The 20671-nt window shown below is 43.7% G+C and overlaps 1 protein-coding gene across 2 annotated transcripts; it reads right to left on the bottom strand.

The window, feature by feature from the left end:
* Positions 1-1092: 1092 nt before the first annotated feature.
* Positions 1093-19995, bottom strand: Smu1 (SMU1 DNA replication regulator and spliceosomal factor). Of its 2 annotated transcripts, none has more exons than XM_052715868.1 (12): positions 19861-19995; positions 18030-18240; positions 16400-16552; positions 15246-15356; positions 13289-13417; positions 10798-10917; positions 9075-9191; positions 7980-8107; positions 6851-6977; positions 3949-4116; positions 2513-2665; positions 1093-1732 (listed from the first exon to the last, which is right to left on the bottom strand). In XM_052715868.1, exons 1-12 carry the CDS (start codon positions 19884-19886, stop codon positions 1634-1636), a joined length of 1542 nt encoding a protein of 513 aa, XP_052571828.1. In that variant the 5' UTR covers positions 19887-19995; the 3' UTR covers positions 1093-1633. The 2 variants fall into 2 exon arrangements, with proteins under 2 accessions (XP_052571828.1, XP_052571830.1); XM_052715870.1 differs by lacking the exon at positions 19861-19995 and adding an exon at positions 19116-19670.
* Between the last annotated feature and the right edge of the window lie 676 nt (positions 19996-20671).

Raw genomic sequence — 20671 nt, 5'->3', positions numbered from 1 at the left:
GTCTTGCAAGTTCCTTCCAAAAGTAGCTGAAGGATGAACACAGGAGGTGTGCTAGAACTTGTTTTCCAAGTATGGTGGTACATGCCTACAATCCCAGCAACTAAAAACACTACCAGTTTATCCCTTACTTAGCTTACTGGTATACCATGCTGCAGTTCCTGTTGTTTTGAGACAGCCCTAGTTGAGCTTAAAACTGATAATGCCCCCACCTTTTGAGTACAGGAATTATAGGCATATTCCCAACTTGTCAAATTCTTACCTTTTTTTTCTCCCCTTTAAGGCAGACAGGGTCTCCCTATACAGCCTCCCAGGTTAACCTTAAACTTCACTTTTTTGGTGGGTGGGAGTTCAAGACAGGGTTTCTCTGTATAACAGCCCTGACTTTCCTTGACTCAACTTGTAGACCAGGCTTGAACATATAGAGCTAACTAGAATTTCTAGTCCTGCCTCCACCTCCCAACTCCTGGGATTATAGGCATGCAAGTGTATGTGGCACTAGGGAATCAAAAGACATGCATGCTAGGCAAGCATTCTACCAAGGGAGCTACAGCCTTAGCCCAAAAGTAACACTTAGGAATGACTTTATCAATGGAAAGCCTAGGAGGAGGCCTCACTTTCTTGAACAGCCCAGCATCATCATCTTCATACATTATAAATGCTCTCTACATCTTTGGTTGAAATGTAAAGGACACCAAGATGGAGTCCATTTTCAGGAGTTTACTGTGAAATATCATCTTTATTCAGCTAACTGATCAGTATACACATTTCAAGAGACTTATATCTCAGGTCCTTTTCTAATTTTTCTTCTCAACAGTACATTTCGGTGCCAAATCATCCTCCAGAGAAGAATGATGCCCAAACTTCAAACCCCATTAGCCACCGTGTAGCTAGTTCCAACCCGAATATGAGAGCTACATTTCCCTGAAGTAGGTGTGAACATAAAAGGCAGAGCTCAGAAAGAGGTTAACAACAGAATGTGATTGTGTCACCAGGCCTTGTTCATGTTAGTCTGTTTTACACTATCCCAGGAACTGAATATCAGACTTGAGGTTCAAGAATAATGATTCTCCCTCTCCCTATGAGCACTTGTGGTAAAGTCTTCAGAAAGGTATTAAGTTTATTAAAATCCTTTTTAAAAAACCCAGCTACTGAATATGGCATAGTGACTTATTTACACATTTTATGCTAGGACACAGGTTTTAATAAGCATTTCAAATATGTTTTTCTTCTAGAAATAATAGTATTTTAAGTCTTTTGGTAGAAGATTATTGAAAACATTAAATGACTTCCCAGTTAAAAGCAGATAAACTAAAGCCTTTGAAATGCACTCTAAATGGAAGCCAGGTGGTGGGTGCTCACACCTTTAATCTCAACACTTGAGAGGCAGGCAGATCTCTGTGAATTCAAGGCCACCCTGGTCTATAGAGTGAGTTCCAGGACAGCCAGGGCTACACAGAGAAACCCTGTCTCAAAGAAAAAGTTTTAAATGATAACTACTGTTTAAACATGAATTTTAGCAAAATTATTCTTGTGACTTATTCAGACGGTGTCTGCTTACAAAGGCAGACATGAAAAAGTAGCACATGGACACTCCTCCACGTAAGCACGTTCCCTGGCTGCACTGTAAGATGACTTAGGGTTTCCAGAGCTTCAGGAGTCCATCTTCACTGTAGGTGGCAATCAGGTTCTGATGTGGGTGGTGTGCAATTCCAATCACATCCTTCTCGTGAACCTAGAACATGGAAAGCAGTCAGGGTGCACACAGGTCCCACTTAAAGCACTCTCAAGAGGCCTCAAGAGTTAGCTGGGAAGAAAGAAAGAGGCCCTGAGAGGTCATATATTCTAAAATGGCACTGCTTAAAGAGGGCTCCCCAATTCACACCACATTGTGACATAATCAGAAATAAAGCTTTTATTTTGCTAACCCACTAAGATTTGGGGACTATTTGTTATTGTAGCAACTGGCATTAATTACTATTAATTACTCCTCATAAACCAGGCTGTGGCAAATGCCTCTAATCCCTGCACTCAAGAGGCAGAGGCAGGTGGATCTCTGTGAGTTCTGGGACAGCCAGGACTACACAGAGAAACCCTGTCTTGGGGGGAAAAAAAAGGAAAAAAATTGCTCCTCAATAATATCTTCAACTTAGTTGAAACTTTGATAACCTAAGGCTGAAAGCCTCCAAAGCAATCAGTCTGGAAGGCTAATATGCAAGCAGTCAACCTTCAAGAGGAATGGAGAAAGCCTGTCTCTCCAACCCTCTCCCCCAGAAATTGTGGCCTAGCTAGCAAGCTGTCCCTTCTCTGCTTTCTGTACACTCACCCTCTTTCTCTGAAGCCAAACTGTACTATGACACACCTGATTTCTACTATAACACAATTATTCAACTATATTTATTGGTAAATACCGCCACAACATGTTTTCTAAGGAGGTCCACTGACGACGGCCTCCCTGAGGAAGGCTTGTACTTCCGGAGTTCAGAGAACGTGCCTCCCCACAATTACTACTCACCGTCAGCGTTCTCTCCAGCTTGCCAGTGACTGTGCTGAAGCAGTAGAGCACGAAGTCCTCCCCCACACAGTAGATCCACTCACCGCGGGGGGAGAGGGCGCAGCAAACGAAGTCACCACCTTCTCGTTTCCCAGAACTGAAGCTTCGGACAATCTAGACAAAAGCCCAACACCAAGTTTGTAGCAGGTCAGCTGCGGCAGCATGCTAACTACCATGTCACCGCCCTAATGAGGGCTTTGTGGGCAACAGGGGCTCACGTAGCCAGGCTGGGCTCAAGCTTGCTCTGCAGCCAAGGTTGACTTTGAATTCCTGATCCTTCTGCCTCCAACCTCCCAAGTGCTGGGATTAAAGGCCTGGGTCACATACCCAGAAAACAATCAACATTTTAAAAATGGACATTTTTACACTGCTATTTTGTACTGTGGTAACTACTGCCAGTTCCATTCATCATATGTTAAATCTTCCTGCCAGAAAATATTTAATAGATAAGCTAACTAAAGTTAAGCAGCAAACAGAAATTTTGAATTTTGCATCCAAGTCACCAGCCCCATCCTTCAATTAGTTTATTGACCATGTTCTCATGAGGAACATCATCACCTCACACACAACCATTTTCTGTTTGGTTTTTTTTTTTTTTTTTTTTTTTGGTTTTTCGAGACAGGATTTCTCTGTGTAGCTTTGTGCCTTTCCTGGAACTTGCTTTGTAGACCAGGCTGGCCTCGAACTCACAGAGATCCGCCTGCCTCTGCCTCCTGAGTGCTGGGATTAAAGGCATGCGCCACCACCGCCCAGCCAACATACAATCATTTTCTAAATCAATACACCTCTATAGTTTTCAGTGCTACCCAGACTTACGTTCACCAGTCCACTCTTAACAGAAGCAATGCCCATCCCCTACCCAGGATGGAACACTAAGATTTTGCTTTCTGATATACAACATTAAATTCACTTGGGAGCCTGAGGCAGGAGGATTCAGAATTCAAGGCCGGCCTAGGCTACACAGTGACACACACTGCTTTCTTCCTATTAGTATCCCATGTTAGCTTGTGTGGCAGTTAGATGTCCCAAGAGAGTTATCCACACCACACTGGACCTCCCTAAAGGGGAACGCTGCCAACTGAAAATCTTCAGGTCAGTTCTAAAGGAGGCTAAAAGACACACCAGAGCTGGGAATGGTGGTGTACACCTATAATCCCAATACTCAGGAGTCTGAGATAGGAAGAGCAAGATACATAGCAAGATCCTGTCTCAAAAAACAAAAGACAGATTAGATGAAGGATGAAAAAGCACCACACACACTGGAGAAAGAATGTACCTCTGCATGTGTGTCTATAAACACATACAGCAACTTATATAGCTTAGAACCAGTGAGCCCTTGTTTGGTCACAGTCCGGGCCAGAACCAGTCCAATGTGGAAGCACCTCCTGAGTACTCACCTGCCCCTGCATGTTCATGATGACCACTGTGTTTGACCGGTTGCACACAACGAAGTGCTCTGGGTTTTTAGGCAGCAGAATCACGCTATTGACGGTAATGTCTGTCCCTGCAGTGCTGCCCAAGGATTTAAAGGTATTTGAACATTCCGTGGTCTTCATATTCCAGATCTACCACAACAATATAAAGCGTAACATTAGATTATGAGAATCTCTAAAGTGTTAAGGCTTAAAAATTAACAATTAGGTTTTAAGAAAATCAAATAACCAATACTACACTACCACATGTATAGTAAGCACTCTTCAGCTTAATAAATAATAAATGAAAACCACAAACTAAACAATAAACACCATTTATGATTCAGGATCATGCTATCTTTATAAACAGCCAGAAGATAGCCCACTGGCACATAGTTCTAATCCCAGCACTCAGGGAGCAGAGAGTTCAAGGTCAATCTGGGCTACTGTATAACAAAATCCTGTCTCAAGCCAAACAAAATACCAGGCATGATGGTACATAACTGTAATTTCAACCATCAAGAGGCTGAGGCAAAAGGATCCCTAGTTTGAGAAAGAGTACAATATTCTAGGATAGTCTAGGAAAGAAGGGTGGGGAAAGTTACCCAGGGACTGAGGACATGGCTCAGGAAAGTGCTTGTTAGGCACTTCAGTGTGAAGACTTAAATTTGATTCCCAGCAACCACATCAAACCTAGGTGCCAGCACTGGGACAGACACAGGACAACCCCTGGGGCTTTCCAGACAGCCAATCCATCTGAATCTTTGAATTCCAAGTTCAGTGAGAAATCCTGTCTCAATAAGTTGGAAGCTGAGCATGGTGGTGCATGCTTGAACCCCTCCACCCCACAAAAGATAACACGAGTAGCATGGAGAAGCAACTGAGGACCACCACCCAATGCTGACCTCTGTTCTGGCCTCGAGGTGCACAGGAAACAAGTATATATCCACATGTACAAACAAACAAAAAACAATCAAAGGCATTAAAACCAAAAGAGACATTAGCTTAGCACCCTATCTTGAAAACTCCCATTTGGTGAAGCTGAGGTGAATATGGTCAAAAATCACAGTATTGGCACATACATGAGAGTCCAAAAGGCAGAAGCCACTCAGCCACCTGTATTATTTCTCAGTTGTTTGTTCATTTGTTTGTTTGTTTGTTTTTCAAGACAGGGTTTCTCCGTGTAGCTTTGCGTCTTTCCTGGAACTCACTTGGTAGACCAGGATGGCCTCGAACTCACAGAGATCTGCCTGCCTCTGCCTCCCGAGTGCTGGGATTAAAGGCGTGCACCACCACCGCCCGGCTTATTTCTCAGTTTTTACCTTGTCCTTCTAGACTTTATGTACAGAGTCAAGTCAGACAGCCTGAAATGTCTGTGATGTGCTTATAGAAGAGACTGACCAAGGATTGCATGGCATGCTCAGACCCCCTCACTAAGGAGCTAGAGGAGCCTCTACAGCATACCCCGTGCCCTTTCTCTGTGATTAACAGCTCTGTACAACACAGATGGCTTCTAAACACCTGTAAACAGGAAGAGTTGCCCCACTAGATGTCCAGGGTAAACATGGTTACCTGCCACATTCTGGAGACCAGTTGCCTAAGAAAAATTAACATCTCAGCAATCAAGTGTGCTAAGGTTTCCAGCAATTTTCTACTGGAGTTTCTCAACTTTACCAAGAAGTAAGGCCCTTTTTATTTAGGATGGGTGTGGTGGCGCACACCTTTGATCCCAGTGCTCAGGAGAGAGGCAGGTGGATCTTTTTAGTTCAAGGCCAGCCTGGTCTACATAATGAGTTCCAGGACAGCCAGGGCTACATAGTGAGATCCTGTCTAAAAAAAAAAAAAGTTCATGCGTGTTTGTGTAAGCATAGGCTACATATGTGCAGGTACCTGAGGAGGCCAGAAGGGCATCTGATCCCCTGAAGCTGGAGCTACAGGCAGTTGTGAGCTGCCTAATAACATAAAGGATCAAACTCAGTTCTCTGGAAGAGCAAGAAATGCTCCTAACTACTGAGCCATTTCCCCAGCCCCTGAAATAACTAAATCTTGAAAGTATTGAAGAAAGACCCAATACTTTCAGTTGAGATATGTTGGGCAAGGATTATTTGAAAGTTCTGAATTTACTTCTTTTTATTTATGGATACAAATGTTTGACTGCGTGTATGGATGTGCACCCTAAGCATACAGTGCCCCAGAGACCAGAAGAGGGCACTGAACCAGCTGAAACTGGAGTTGCAGATGGTTATGAGCCACCATCTAAGTGCTGGGAACTGAATGGAGTCCTCGGCAGCAACAGCAAGCACTCTGAGGCGCGGGGCTGTCTCCCCGGCCCCTTTGGTTTTTAGACAAGGTCTTACTTATACAGCCTAGGCTGGCACTGAACTTGGAGCAGTCTTTCTGCCTTGATCTCAAAACTGCTGGGAGGCTCTTATTTCTATGCTCTCTCCCTCACTCCTCCTCAAATATTAGGAAAGCGCTAAATTTGAGGAGAAACACGAGAAAGGGAGATCTGTTTGATCACTTAGGTGTTTCTGAATTTGATTATTAAGTGGTGGCTAATATTCCTGGGAAGACAGATGTATCTATGGATGAAGGATCACTACGTTTAGAAGAACTCTTAGGGTTGGGGATTTAGCTCAGTGGTAGAGCACTTGCCTAGCAAGCGCAAGGCCCTGGATTCGATCCTCAGCTCAAAAAAAAAAAAAAGAACTCTTTCTACACATGACAAAGCTTGGATTGTATGAGTTGAGGTTATATGAGTGGGAACACCCACAGCATACTTTTGTCTCAGGCTCACAGCTGTATCATGACCATGCTGACCAATGCTACCTTCTTAAAAGCAACAGTGAAGCAGACATCCCAGAATGAGCCAGTGATGACACTTTACCTTCACAGTGCCATCAGAAGACGCACTGATGATGTAATGTCCATCTTGTGTAAATGTTGCCTCATTAACAAAGGAGGAATGGCCTCGGAATTCCTTCAGTGTTTTCCCAGATTTTAAACCATGAATTCTATCAAATACAATTAAAAGAATAATATTCAATATGCTATTTTGGAAGCAAATAGCTGAATGCATTTTAGATGAATTATAAAAGTATTACAATATTAAATAAGAAATGTACACAGTATACTTTCCATTATGTCAAACAATGAAACAGAATAAATGCAAACTGCACAGCAAGAGACTGCAAGAAGTATCAGTACCCACAGGCTTCTGCCCAGACTAGTAACTAAGAGTCTAAGCCGTCTCAACTAGGTCCCAGGAATCTGTAAAGAGGTCCTCTAAAGTGAGGAGGACACAGGTGGCTCCACAGACCACAACCTTTGGTTGGTTGGTTGTTTTGTTTTTTGGTTTGTTTGTTTGTTTGTTTGTTTTTGTTTTTCGAGACAGGGTTTCTCTATGTAGCTTCACGCCTTTCCTGGAACTCACTTGGTAGCCCAGGCTGGCCTCGAACTCACAGAGATCCACCTGCCTCTGCCTCCCGAGTGCTGGGATTAAAGGCGTGCGCCACCACTGCCCAGCACATTTTTTGTTTTTGTTTTTGAATTAATTTATTTATTATGTATACAGTGTTCTGTCTGCATGTGTGTCTGCACTCCAGAAGAGGGCACCAGATCTCATTACAGATGGTTGTGAGCCACCATGTGGTTGCTGGGAATTGAACTCAGGACCTCTGGAAGAGCAGCCAGTGCTCTTAACCTCTGAGCCATCTCCCTAGCCCCCCATTTTTTGTTTTTTAAGACAGAGTTTCACTAGGGAGTCCAAGCTTCCACCTCCACACCCAGCTTCACAGAGCACACATTGAGAACATGAAACACTGCTATTTCACCCTTTCCAATCCCTTCTGGATAAAGAGTGCTGTGCCACCCGAACCTGAGGAAATAAGGCCTCACATACCCTCGCTCTCCATATCACCCCATCCTGGAAACAGCATTAAGAATTACTAGTGACTTCTTCTGCTGGGGCCTTCTTTTATTTAATTGTCATGAGGACAGTACAGGATTCCTCTTACCTTATTGTTTGGTCAAAAGACGCACTAAGGATCTGACTGCTATCCTTTGAAAAGCTCAGACAGGTGACACCTTTACTATGTGCCCTTTCAAATCTTCTTAAACACTGTCCACTCTGAATCTTCCATACCTTTATGAAGAAAAGAAAACTGTGAATAAAGTGTTAACAGGTACAGTTCACAAGGCAGTACTAATATACCAAGACGGCATCAAAGATGCATACATACTTCCGTTCAGTCTGGCATGTCTACTACAGTAGTCCAATGATATGGACTCCCTTATAAATTATTAAAACAAAGATTCAAAACTCATTGCTGAACTTGAGAGATGGCTCCGTAATTAAGAGCACTTGCTGCTTTTGTAGAGGGCCCAAGTTCAATTCCCAACACCCACACAATGGCTCAGAACTACCTGTAAATCTAGTCCCAGAGGAATCTGATGCCCTCTTCTGACCTCAAGGCACCAGGCACACAAGTGGTACACACATACACACATGCAGGCAAAATACTCATACATCTAAAATAAATAAATCTTAAAGACAAAATACAACCCAGTGGTAAGAGTGTTTGTCTAACATTTGCAAGGCCCTGAGTTCAATCCCCAACATCACAAAAAAAGACAAAAAAAAAAAAAAAAAATAGTAGCCAAGTCCATTAAGCAGTGACTATTTCCATGTTTTACCTAGTCCTAGGTACATTATCAGCAACTAAAAACAAACCACAGCTATCCCCTTTAAATATAGATAGATGATAGATAGATAGATAGATAGATAGATACATACATACATACATACATACATACATACATACATACATACATAGAAAGAATCAACCTGTAATACATAACAAACAGTGGCTATAACCAACAGACATGGACAGATTTGAACTGAAGTGCCAGATGTAATTTACCAACTGTGCGACCTTAAACATGTTAATAGACCATCCCAGATGGAATTGTTAGTAAAATCGAATAATTGAAAAAGAAAGGGGACTTAGCATCCAACTGATGTTCAATACGTGTTATTTTGGTAGTGAATGTCATGTGTATCACACCAGTAAAAAATTTGAAAATGTCTAAATGCAAGCACTGATCCATACCTTAATCTTTCCATCTTGGGCCCCAGTTGCTAACATTTCAGTGTCTCTGCTGAAACACATGCAGAGGACAGCATCATCCATCATCATGAAGTTATCCTGGGCCTGGTACTTAAGATCCTAAAGTAAGTAATGAGTAACAGTTATTAAACTAACACAAAACCAAACCACTGTCCCAGCGGCCCCCCAGAACCCTAGATGTCACTAGAAGCCAGGGGTTCTGGGTCCCTGAACTCTGGTCCTCACACTTGCACAGAAGTGCTTTAACCACTGAGCCATTTCCCAGCCCCTGCTATGCATAGTGTCATTTCTTTAAAAGAGAACGCTCCATTAAAAATAAAAAAAAAAATAGGAAAATGAACAAAGAGGCTGGGAAGTTATTGTCTTACAAGCATGAGGACCTAAATTCAATCCCCAAAACTCATGTGGAAAAACAACAACAACAACAAAAAAAAAAAAACCATGGTGGGGGGCTGGAGAGATGGCTCAGAGGTTAAGACCACGGGCTGCTCTTCCAGAGGTCCTGAGTTCAATTCCCAGCAACCACATGGTGGCTCACAACCATATATGATGAGATCTGATGCCGATATACATAATGAATAAATCTTAAAAACAAAACAAAACAAAACAAAACATGGTGTACATCTTTAATCCAGAGCTGAGAAAGCAGAGCTAAGTCTGGATCTCGCTGACCATGCAAGCTGGCCTATTTGAGGAGTCCCACACCATAAGAGACCCTATGTCAAAAAACAAGGTGGACAGCACCTGACTAACAACACTCAAGGTTTGCTCTCGTTGCCACACAAACGCATATATATGTACATGTGTACCTGCACACACTCACATGTGCACACACATGGGGAGTGTGGTCATAGACTTCACAGAACTAAAAATTGTGGTGGCTATTTACATATACATTTTACTCACATGAAAAATACAATTAGTACTGCAATTAGGTGAGCCTGGCAACAGTCTTAAAGGGACTTCTTAATAGATCACGATTCATTCCATGCAATGCAATGTAATTCAGCAATTATTTCAAAAACACTACAAAGAGGAATCGAGGGGCAGATACAGCGCATGGCATGTGTGCTGCCATCTGTGTAACATTATTAAAAGGACACATAAGTAACTGCTGACACACACAGAGTGTTCCCGGAAAGCTGAGAAATGGGTAACCCTGGTGATCACCAGGGAAGAGCCCTGATGGTTCAGGGCCGAGATCAAGAGCTGCGGACTTCACCTGAAGACCTCAGGACACTTTCTGAATATTAGATAGACATATACTCATTCAAAATAACTTGTAAAAAAGTGTTTTCAATTTTTTTTTAAGATTTATTTATTTATTTTGTATGCAGCATGTATGACCAGAAGAGGGCACCAGATCTCATTACAGATGGTTGGGAGCCACCATGTGGGTGCTGGGTATTGAACTCAGGACCTCTGAAAGAGCAGTCAGTGCTCTTAACCTCTGAGCCATCTCTCCAGCCCATGTTTTCAATTTTTATACAAACCCATGAAAAGTACAGATAATAAAGGTCTTCCCCCGTTTTAATCAAAATTCAGTAACTTAAGAAATGAGCTTTAAAAAAAAAATGAGCTTTTAAATTATAAAAAGACATCTTACATAAAGATCCTTCTTCAATCATCTAACTCAGAAATAAGACATAATTAACTGGAAATTAGCAATTCTTCCTTAAAAAGTTAATGCATTTGAAATACTTACTTTCCTGATTTTTCCCGTAGTGAAGTTCCACACTTCAATGAATCCATCCACAGACCCAGTGACCAGATACTGACCGTCTGGAGAGAACCGAGCACACTCCACATGGGATTTCTGACCAAACTGTTGCAAGTGGAACAGAGAACACCGAGAGTGTCATCTAATGGCCTTAAAACAAGGCCCATTTCAGCCTTTTGAGACCCCTGCCCTTGCATAGGGTCACAGACGGCCCGTACTGCGGAGTACTACAGGGCATTTCTACACCTGGACCTGGGGGATGCTTTCTCTGACCAGTTTTATATCTAAACCTTGTTGCTGTTTTAATGAAACTGTTTCAAAAAAAAAAAAATTGGAGAAGTCCACAAAGTCCTTTCAAAGATGATTTCACCATGTGGCCTAAGCTGGCCAAGAACTCAATGTAGCCCACATTGTCCTCAAACTTGAGACCTTCCTACTTCAGTAACCCCCAAATGCCGAGATTACAAGCATACATCACCACACATAGCTGGAAAAAAATTTTTGTTTTAACATGAGATGTAGAACAAATAATTCAGTTAGCTCAAACCATAACTTTCTGCCAGAATCAGCTATGAGAATGGCTTTCCACTCACAAATTAACACGGCTTAATGTTTCCGCTGTGTATCTGGAAGGAAAGGAGAACTCATTTTCAAAATAAGAGTATAAATAAAACTTTCATCACTATTTCACAACCTTTATTGAATCATGTGATAACGAGGGGCTGGAGAGATGAGGGCTCAGCAGTGAAGAGACTGGCTCATCCTGCACGGGGCCTGGACTCAATTCCCAGAACCCACACGGCACCTCAGAACCACCCGTGACTACAGTCCCCAGGGACCCAGCGCCCGCTTCTAGCCTCTTCAGGCACCAGGCACGCATGTGGTACACAGATATACATGCATACAAAACACCCATACATAATAAATAGATAGACAGACAGACAGACAAAGTGAATCTTTAGTGGAAAACCTAGGACTAATGTCAGGAAAACCACAGGACAGCAGACAGATAACAAGAGAAGACTAATGTTGATTTTTCTTTCCTTTTTTTAGTGCTGGGATGTAGACCCAGTCCACACATACTAGGCAAGTGCTCTACTACTGAACTATCCCCAGCCCATATTTTTGAGACTGGCCTTGAAAATGAGTCTTCCTACCTCAGCCTGCAAAGATTACTGGAAATTATTATTATTTTTTTTCAAGACAAAGTTTCTCTGTGTAGCCCCAGCTGTCCTGAAACTCATTATGTAGACCAGGCTGACCTCGAACTCAGAGATTCACCTGCCTCTGCCTCCCAGTTGCTGGGATTAAAGGCGTGCCCCACCACTACTCTGCTGTCTAGCTCTATTTAATGCGGGTGTGTGTGTGTGTGTGTGTGTGTGCGCGCGCGCAAAATGTTCATGCCAGAAAAATTCTAGCCCAGTGGCACCAATAGAATGATTTCTAACTGAATGAAGTCTTCAACTCAGGTAAATAAAGGTACTACTCAAAAATATTATCACATGCAAGTTGGAACACAGCGCAGAAAAGACAAATGCAAAAGACTAAACCAAAGTCAGAGTTAAGGACTATGCAATAACCTTGTGTGCGTATGTGCAGTACAGTACATGCATGTGTACATGTTCACACATGTGCACTCACCCATGCATGCTCGTGTGGAGGTTAGAGGTCAAGGAGTCCTAGTCTACCTCTCTCCACCTTATTCTTCAAGTCTCTCACTAGCCCTGAAGCTCCCCATGTTCTGCTAGAAGGACTTGCGAGCAAGGCCCCAATATCTGCCTCCCTCTCCCGCACACTGCGCTTACACATGCACGCTGTCACACTCAATCTATGCGGGCCCTGGGAATCCAATCCTCATCCTTGCACAGCAAGCATCTTATCCAATGAACCTTCTTCTTAACCCCATGAATATGCAGCGTTTTAAAATCCATTCATTCAGTGAGAGCACAAAATTAGAGAAGCTAAGGTACTACGTATACCTCTCATTCTGGGAACTGAACTATTTGTGCCTTTTCCTAAAGGAGTTTCCAAACACAATCGAGGTCTGAGGATAGCTCAGTGGTAGGCTGAGGTTCTAGGTCTAATCCTTGGCATGCACTCACACAGTAACTAAGAAAGCCAGAAGGCAAAATTACCTTCCTTAACATCACAGTCAGCTTTACAATCCACGGCTGGTCCTTTGCCCACTGCAGCAGACTAGGCACAAATGTTTAACAGGACATGTACATAGAACGTTCATACAGTCCCAGATTTAACCAGAGTGGGCCATCTTTCCAAATATGGGATTATGGGCTGGATGTCAAATACTCATCAACTTGTGTATACATGATGTGTACCCCAATGGACACCAAGAGAACCCCGAGTACTCTCAGAGCTCTCCTCCCTGGTACCCAGCTCCTGGCAACAGGGCCTGGCTCTGCACATGATAAGTTCTCAACAACTGATGACCAACCGTTAAGTGCTTATCAGAGCCTACCTTAATGTGCCTGCTCAGCTGCGTGGGAAACTTTTCTTCTTCCACGTCTTTGACAGCTGCTTTGCCTCGAAACAAATCTATGGTCATACCAGGAGGAAGCAAGCCCTGGTGCTGCTGCCACTTCAACGCCTGAGAAAAGAAACACGGCTTTAAATATAAATATACAACTGCTGCTCAGGCTGAACCACGCCTGAAAGAGTGAGGGCCAGGGGAGACTACGCTTTCCGTCACCTCCATCCCCGACTATCCAAACAGTCTATGGTTCAGTGAGTCCAAGAGCACAAACTTTTCATGGAAGACTCTGAGAAGCAAAAACCTTTATCTCACACCTATTTCCCTTTATTATAAATAAAAAGTTGGAAAGCAGGAATTTCCCAGCGTTCCAAGACTCAAAACCAGTCACTAATAACATTTTACAATAATTCCTTCTAGTCATTTTCCTCTCACATGATGTGTTTAATTGCCCTATTAGTAATTATACTATACACTAAATTTCTAATCTATTTTCATCTAATATCATACACCATACATATGCATGCCATATGTATTAGGAATTGCGAAGCTATCATTTTAGTGGCTGTCAAATACATGACTTACTGGATGTTTCAGTTTACCTAGTTAATATATTAGTGAACATTTGCACTGCTTCCGACTTGTCACCTGATCTAATGAATGCCATCCTGAACATCTCTAACCAGGGGTGCTTTGCACTCATGATGGATAGTTTTCGCACCTGACACACAAATCAGTCATCTGGAAAGAGGGAACCCCAAGTTAGGAATTGTCTCCATCAGACTAGCCTGTGGCAGACCTATGGGCATTTTCTTGGTTGATAATGATTTAAGGGCCAAGCCCGCTATGGGCAGATGGTCCAAGGTTGTATAAGAAAGCAAGATGAGCCAGGCGGTGGTGGCGCACGCCTTTAATCCCAGCACTCGGGAGGCAGAGCCAGGCGGATCTCTGTGAGTTCGAGGCCAGCCTGGGCTACCAAGTGAGTTCCAGGAAAAGAAACCCTGTCTTGAAAAAACCAAAAAAAAAAAGAAAGCAAGATGAGTGACATCTTGCAAGTAAGCAACAAAACTGACTGATTTCTGCTTCAGTTCCTCTGTCCAGGTTCCTGCTTTGAGCTCTTACCCTGGCTTCCCTCGATGCTGGTAGAGTATACAGTGAAATAAATCCTTTCTTCTCTAAGTTGCCTCCATCTCCCAAGTGTTGGGATCTGTGCACGTGCACACACATACAAAATCTCACAGCAGTGCCATGAATACATATATGCTTTTTATATGTCAGAAAATAAAGTCTCACTGTTGGTTTTGGTTGGGAGCAAATCTATAATCTCACGCACAGGAGCAAAGTCTGTCCGACCAACCCAGCAACAGCCCCAGCTTGACAGGACCACAGAGCTGGTAAGAGTGCGGATTCTATGGAGCATGAACACTATTCCAAGTTCCCCAGCACATTCCAACATAATTCTAAATGATGCTAGCGGTTACGTCCTGAATGGCTGGTCTACACTGCCGCTCCAGGGAGGAGGGGTGGCCTGTCACAGGTGCTGAGCAGTCAGCCTGTAGGTAGGCTCTATTCCCAGGCTGTGCAACTTCCTTAGCTCAGAAACAGTACGATCCATCCATGTGAGTCTATTAAATGGGTGACAAAATCTTTTTAGATATAAATTGAGGAAATACACTCACAATTACAGAACCGAGTAGACAGCAGAAGTCCCTTTGACCTGACTGGGAGTGAATCCACCTCGCAGCAGGGGCAGGGAGAAGGGGCTTATGACCCTTCTCCAACTCCTCATAAGAGGTCACATACAACAGCAGGAAGCACCGCCTCCTTCGGGCCATACAGCCCAAGGTCATGGGGGGAGCAAATAGCACTACACAGAAATATGCCTAATACACAGGAAACAGTACCAGGAGTTCAGGGTAATTTCAGTTCTCCAGGCATTCATTACCTGTCCCAGCAACGCCATGAGACGAGACGGAGGCACCACACTGACTTCCCCAGCTAACGCCTGGGCAATTGCTGCTCTTCTTTTCTCTTTGCTGCTTCCATCTGGATATGCCTGGGGGGAGGGGAGGGGAAGAGGTGGCATCATTCCCAAGGAGAAGCAAGGCATGAATGTATATATTTAAAGCTTAGCAGTTAAGAGCACGTACTAGTCTTCCAGAAAAACGGGTTGATTCCCAAAACCCACACTAGGCAGCTCACAACTGCCTATAACTACAGCTTCGAGGGGGATTCTATACCTCTGGCCTCTTCAGACTCCTGCACACAAGTACACACGTACATACATACATACTCATACATACTTATATTTACACACACACACACACACACACACACACACACTATAATAAAAATTAAATTTTTTTTCAAAAACAAAGGAAACAAGACATTCTAAGAGGAAAACATGAAAATAAAATATCCAGTTATTATTAAAATAACTTTCCAATTCTTCACACTTGCATTTCTGAAGTATGGAAGAGAGCTGGTATCATCTATCTGTATTATCTTTCCTGAAGAGCCCAGGTAAGCCCCAAAGATAGAGGTGGGATTCTAGTTTCTGAAGTATTTGCAAGGCCAAATACTCATATTCTTCAGAAATCTAACCTTCTATTCTGAGTTCCTATACATTCTCCTTCCTTTTATTCTGACAGCCCTCCAGTGGAAGTTGAAACTTTGTGTGTATGTATGTATAAAATCATGCATTTCTACATCTCATCGGTGGATGAGATCACACCGTGGGAAAAGGGTGAAGCACGATGAAATGATTCTGAGTCCCACGGTGGAAGAAAAGAACCAGTTCCTATAAGTGTCCTCTGACCTCCACACAGGTACACCCACACACACATACACACAAACACACAAAAATTAAAAAAACAATTTTGCGCCAGGCGGTGGTGGCGCACGCCTTTAATCCCAGCACTGGGGAGGCATAGCCAGGCGGATTTCTGTGAGTTCGAGGCCAGCCTGATCTACCAAAATTACAGAGAGACTTCTCAAAAAACCCAAACCAAACCAAAACAAACAAAAAACAATTTTGCAAGGGCACATTATTTAATTTTCACAATTGACAAAGATGTCTTTTCACTACCATATCCTTACCTCACGAGGATCGAAGTAGGACCTGGCTAAGAGGTTTTCCAAATGAATGTAGCGCTCTGGCTGTGTTTGCTTCAACATAATCATGGGGTCTGTCTGTCTCAGCAATGACCTGGCAGCACCCAGTTCACGAAGTTCTATCAATTCCAGAACCACCTGGACAACGGAAGAAAAATACATCCTCTTGATCAGTCTTCCTTTTCTTTCTCCCCCCCCCCCCCCCCCCCCCCCCCCCCCAGGCAGGGTTTCTCTATACAGCCCTGGCTGGCCTGGAATTCATATGTAGACCAGGCCACCCTCGCCTCCCAAGTGCTGAGATTAAAGGTTTGAAACATCACACCTGGCTTGTTGTTTTATAATAATTTGATGTTTGCCCTGGGGTCTTGGCCTAGACCTTATAAAACCCTTAGAATTCTACTAGTGACAAAATTACCTGTTACTCCAGAGCCCCTTGAATAACACCAAGGTTTATGCTAAGACAATGCCTTGGGACAGAGACTGGTTACCAGAAAAGCCATATTATTAGGTTAAGGTTTTTAGCCAGCCCCACCTCTGGGGCAAAGTGCCAATGCAGAGGTGGAAGACAAAGACTAAGGCTGAAAATTGTATTGATCAGCAGGATTATATAATAAAACCACAACAGAACCCCCGGGCTGGGGATTTGCTGGGTGGGTGGCACAACCGGATTCCACTGAGACAGAACCAAAGTTCTACATGCAGGTCTCTCAGACTTTGTTCTTTCTGTCTTTTCCTTTGGCTAGTTCTGATGTGTGTCTTTGATAATAAGACTCTAATCACACAAATACAGAGCTTTTCTAAGTTTTATGGATCATTCTAGTAAATTATCAAATTTGAGCACGTCATGTGAGTCCCCAAATTTAGTCAGTTGGTCAAAACCTTAAATGGCCTAAAGTCAGGCAGCAGTGAGCCATAGGTTTAATCCCAGTGCTCTGGAGGCAGAGGCAGGTGAATCTGAGTTTGAGGCCAGCCTGATCTACAGAACCAGTTCTAGGACAACCAGAGCTACACAGAAAAACCCTTGTCTTCAAAACAAAAAACAAAAAAAGAAAGAAAGGAAAAAGAAAAAAGCTCTAGTGGCCTAAAGATGCCACACACACCCATCCCCACTCCCTCACCCCACCCTGCCACCCAAACACCCCAACACAGTGCAACTAGTATCTAAAGTAAGGGAGATCTATGTCAAAATCAGTGGCTTGTGCTAATTTCAGATGGTCAGTGTTTTAACTGAATCACATTATATTATTTGATATTAGAATATTTCTCTCCTGCACTCTCTTTAGTTTTTTTGTTTTGGGACAGGGTCTTACTCTATATCCCTGGCTGGCCTGGAACTCATTATGTAGATCACCTGGTCTCAAACCAGCATGCTCAGCTCACCTAAAAAGCATTTTCAGTTTCCCTGGATTTGAGCCTCAAAACCATACCAAGAAATAATTTCAATTTAGGAAAATCCTGAATCTTCAAAGAAGGAAGAAAAAAACACACCGTTGAGTCTTTAACAACGTGCATTTTACAGTCAGTTATATCTCTTGAGCTCTTGAAGGAAGGCTCACTGATACTTCCCAATTAAAGGACCAACCCACAAACCTCAGGAACATCACTTCACTCTTACCTGTTCATAGAGATCAATAAGGGTTTTGTCTGGCAATTTCAGAGACTGTATAGCCTGTAAAACAGTATCCCAATGGCCACTATTAATATCAGCCACGAAACTTTCAATGCTGTCCACAGTATTGAGAGAGACAGTAGTCTCCTCCTGTAAGGTGGCCAACGCCCGATGTAAACTGTTCTCCTTCAAATACTGCATGATAAGACGAATCACACTGGAAAAAAGAAAGAAATCCATCAGTTCAGAGATCTCCAGTCGTCAGGGGCCAAATTAATCCTTTTGGGTTAATTCTCCTGATCAGTCCTTTTACTACCCACTTTCTAGTCAATTATGAGAGTAAAACTTCACACACACACACAAAAAAAAAAATCACAGAATCAAGGTTCCAAAGGACTTCCACCTACAGACAGGAGAGCTGGAATTCAGAGAGGGGAATCATTTGCCCAATGTCTCCCACTCAGAAAGAAAGTTGGTAGCCATTATTATTCTGATCACTGGGTTTACTAGACATTTGTGTGAGACACTTTAAACCTACAATAGTCAATGATTTTTTTTTTAAATACCTGGACCGGTAATGGGGATGTACACTTTAATCCAAATAAAAAAACAAATGACAAGCCAGATAGGCAGACAGACATGGATAAAATCATCTACATTGCTGTGGGAAATCTTGGTCCATTTAAAACAACAACAACAACAAGCCAGATAAATAAATAAATATCTATATTGCTGTAGAAAATCTTGGTCCGTTTAAAAAAAAAAAAAAGAGCAAATCAAATAAGTAAATAAGATCTACATTGCTGTAGGAAATCTTGATCCATTTAAAAAAATGAGAAGCCAAATAAATAAATACATAAATAAACACATCAATAATACATACATACATAATAAGATCTGCATTGCTGTAGGAAATCTTGAACCATTTTAAAAAATGACAACAAGCCAAATAAGTAAATAGGTAGATAGATAAGAAAGAAAGAGAGAGGGAGGAAGGAAGGAAGGAAGGAAGGAAGGAAGGAAGGAAGGAAGATCTAAATTGCTGTAGGAAATCTTGGTTCGTTTAAAAAATGACAAGACCTTCCTACCCACCTCTTTAGTGCTACGGATTATAGATGTGCGCACTGCACTCCGTGTTTCCAGCCTTAAACAATACACAGCAGGTCTCAGTCTCAGTCGATTTAATAAACCTCCCCCTTCTGCAGATCTTCAGGACAGATCTACCTCCCTTGCACTCCGAACACAAATGTCTGCTAATTTACATTTACTTGTTAGCAAGAAAAGACAGAGAGTGGAATCCTGGAGAAGTCCACCAAAGAGTCTTCAATCAGTAACTCCAGGCCCGCCTGGCCCCTCGCCGCCCCCGTTCACTAAGCATCATTCTTCTGCCCCAGTACTCAAATTTTGTCTCTCTGTCCGCACAGAGGCTCTCCATCTACAAGCTGCAAACCAAAACTCGGCGCTGCACTGAGTTTGAGCAAACAGTAGAAGCAACGGAGCCTTTAGGGTAACTAGTGCTGGGACGAGGAGGAAAAGCGGCCTCACGGGCAGCCTGGGGGCGCTGGTCACACCGACGGCGGAGTGACGGCTGGGTGGGCAGAGGGAAGCACCGCAATCAGGTCTGCTCAGTGCACCTCTACAGCCCCACAACCCGGCCGCGGGGCTCCGGGCTTCCCGCCCCGGAGCTGCCCTCCCGCGGGCACCCGGAGGAGGCCAGCCAACCGGGAAGGTCTCCGGGGCCGCAGCCTCCGGCGCACGCGCGGCCCCCTCGGACGCCCTCTCGAGCACCGTCCACGCCACGCCACCCCACGCCGGGACAAGCCGCGGCAGTACTCACTCGGAAGACTCGATTTCGATCGACATAGCGGTATCGCTCCGGGTCCAGGCCCCTCTCGGTGCAGACCGGGTCGCACAACGCTTCGCGACACCTCCGGCGGCCGCCTTGCGTCACTTCCGCTCGGCTCAGGTCGCAGGGCGAAGAGGGAAACGTAGGGGTTGCGCGGTGCGTGAGGGACACGGCCTAGCGTGCTTGTCAAAAGTCTGTCGGGCTGGAGAGACAGACGGCTCAGAAAGTAAAGGCAACTGCCGCCGACCCCGTGGCCCGGTTGCGGCTGCACGCTAACAGACTCGCGGAGTCTCTTTATATAGTTTGGCTGTCCCGGAACCCAGAACCCTGCCTTCCTGTCCCTCCCTGTTTAATCCTGGGATTAAAGGCGTGTGCCACCTCCTGCCTCCGCCTCCCTAGTACTGGGATTGCCCAGAGCACTGAGATCCTCCTGCCTCCGCCTCCCTAGTACTGGGATTAAAGGGATGTGCCACAGCCAACCCGTTGGGTGGCGTACACATTTAATCACTCTGGGAGTTCGAGGGCAGCCTGATCTACATAGAGAGACCCTGTCTCAAACAAAACAAAACAAACCCTTAAAATTATTTTCATTACATTTTATTTATTGTGTGAGTATGTGCACTGTGTATTGGTGTGTGCGTACATGTGAAGGACAGAGGATAACTTTAGAGGAGTTGATTCTCTCCTTCCACTATGTGGGTCTAAGGGATCAAACTTGGCTAGACTTTGTGGCAAGTGCCTTTATCTGCTGAGCCATCTTACTGGCCCTGTCATATTATTTTACTTCAATTAGAATTACTTA

This window comes from Peromyscus californicus, unplaced genomic scaffold (assembly GCF_007827085.1).
Source record: "Peromyscus californicus insignis strain IS unplaced genomic scaffold, ASM782708v3 Scaffold_5__1_contigs__length_169319896, whole genome shotgun sequence".
NCBI classification, from domain to species: Eukaryota; Metazoa; Chordata; class Mammalia; order Rodentia; family Cricetidae; genus Peromyscus; species Peromyscus californicus.
The sequence above is the reverse complement of the archived record's forward strand: the minus strand, read 5'-3'. Positions and strand labels throughout refer to the sequence as shown.

Excerpts from the sequence above, each read along its gene's own strand:
- Smu1 (XM_052715868.1), bottom strand. The coding sequence starts at position 19,886 with ATGTCGATCGAAATCGAGTCTTCCGA. Across the intron at positions 8,108-9,074 it reads CCCAAGATGGAAAGATTAAG|GTATGGAAGATTCAGAGTGG; the intron begins GTATGGATCAGT and ends TTCTTCATAAAG. Across the intron at positions 2,666-3,948 it reads TCATGAACATGCAGGGGCAG|ATTGTCCGAAGCTTCAGTTC; the intron begins GTGAGTACTCAG and ends GCTTTTGTCTAG.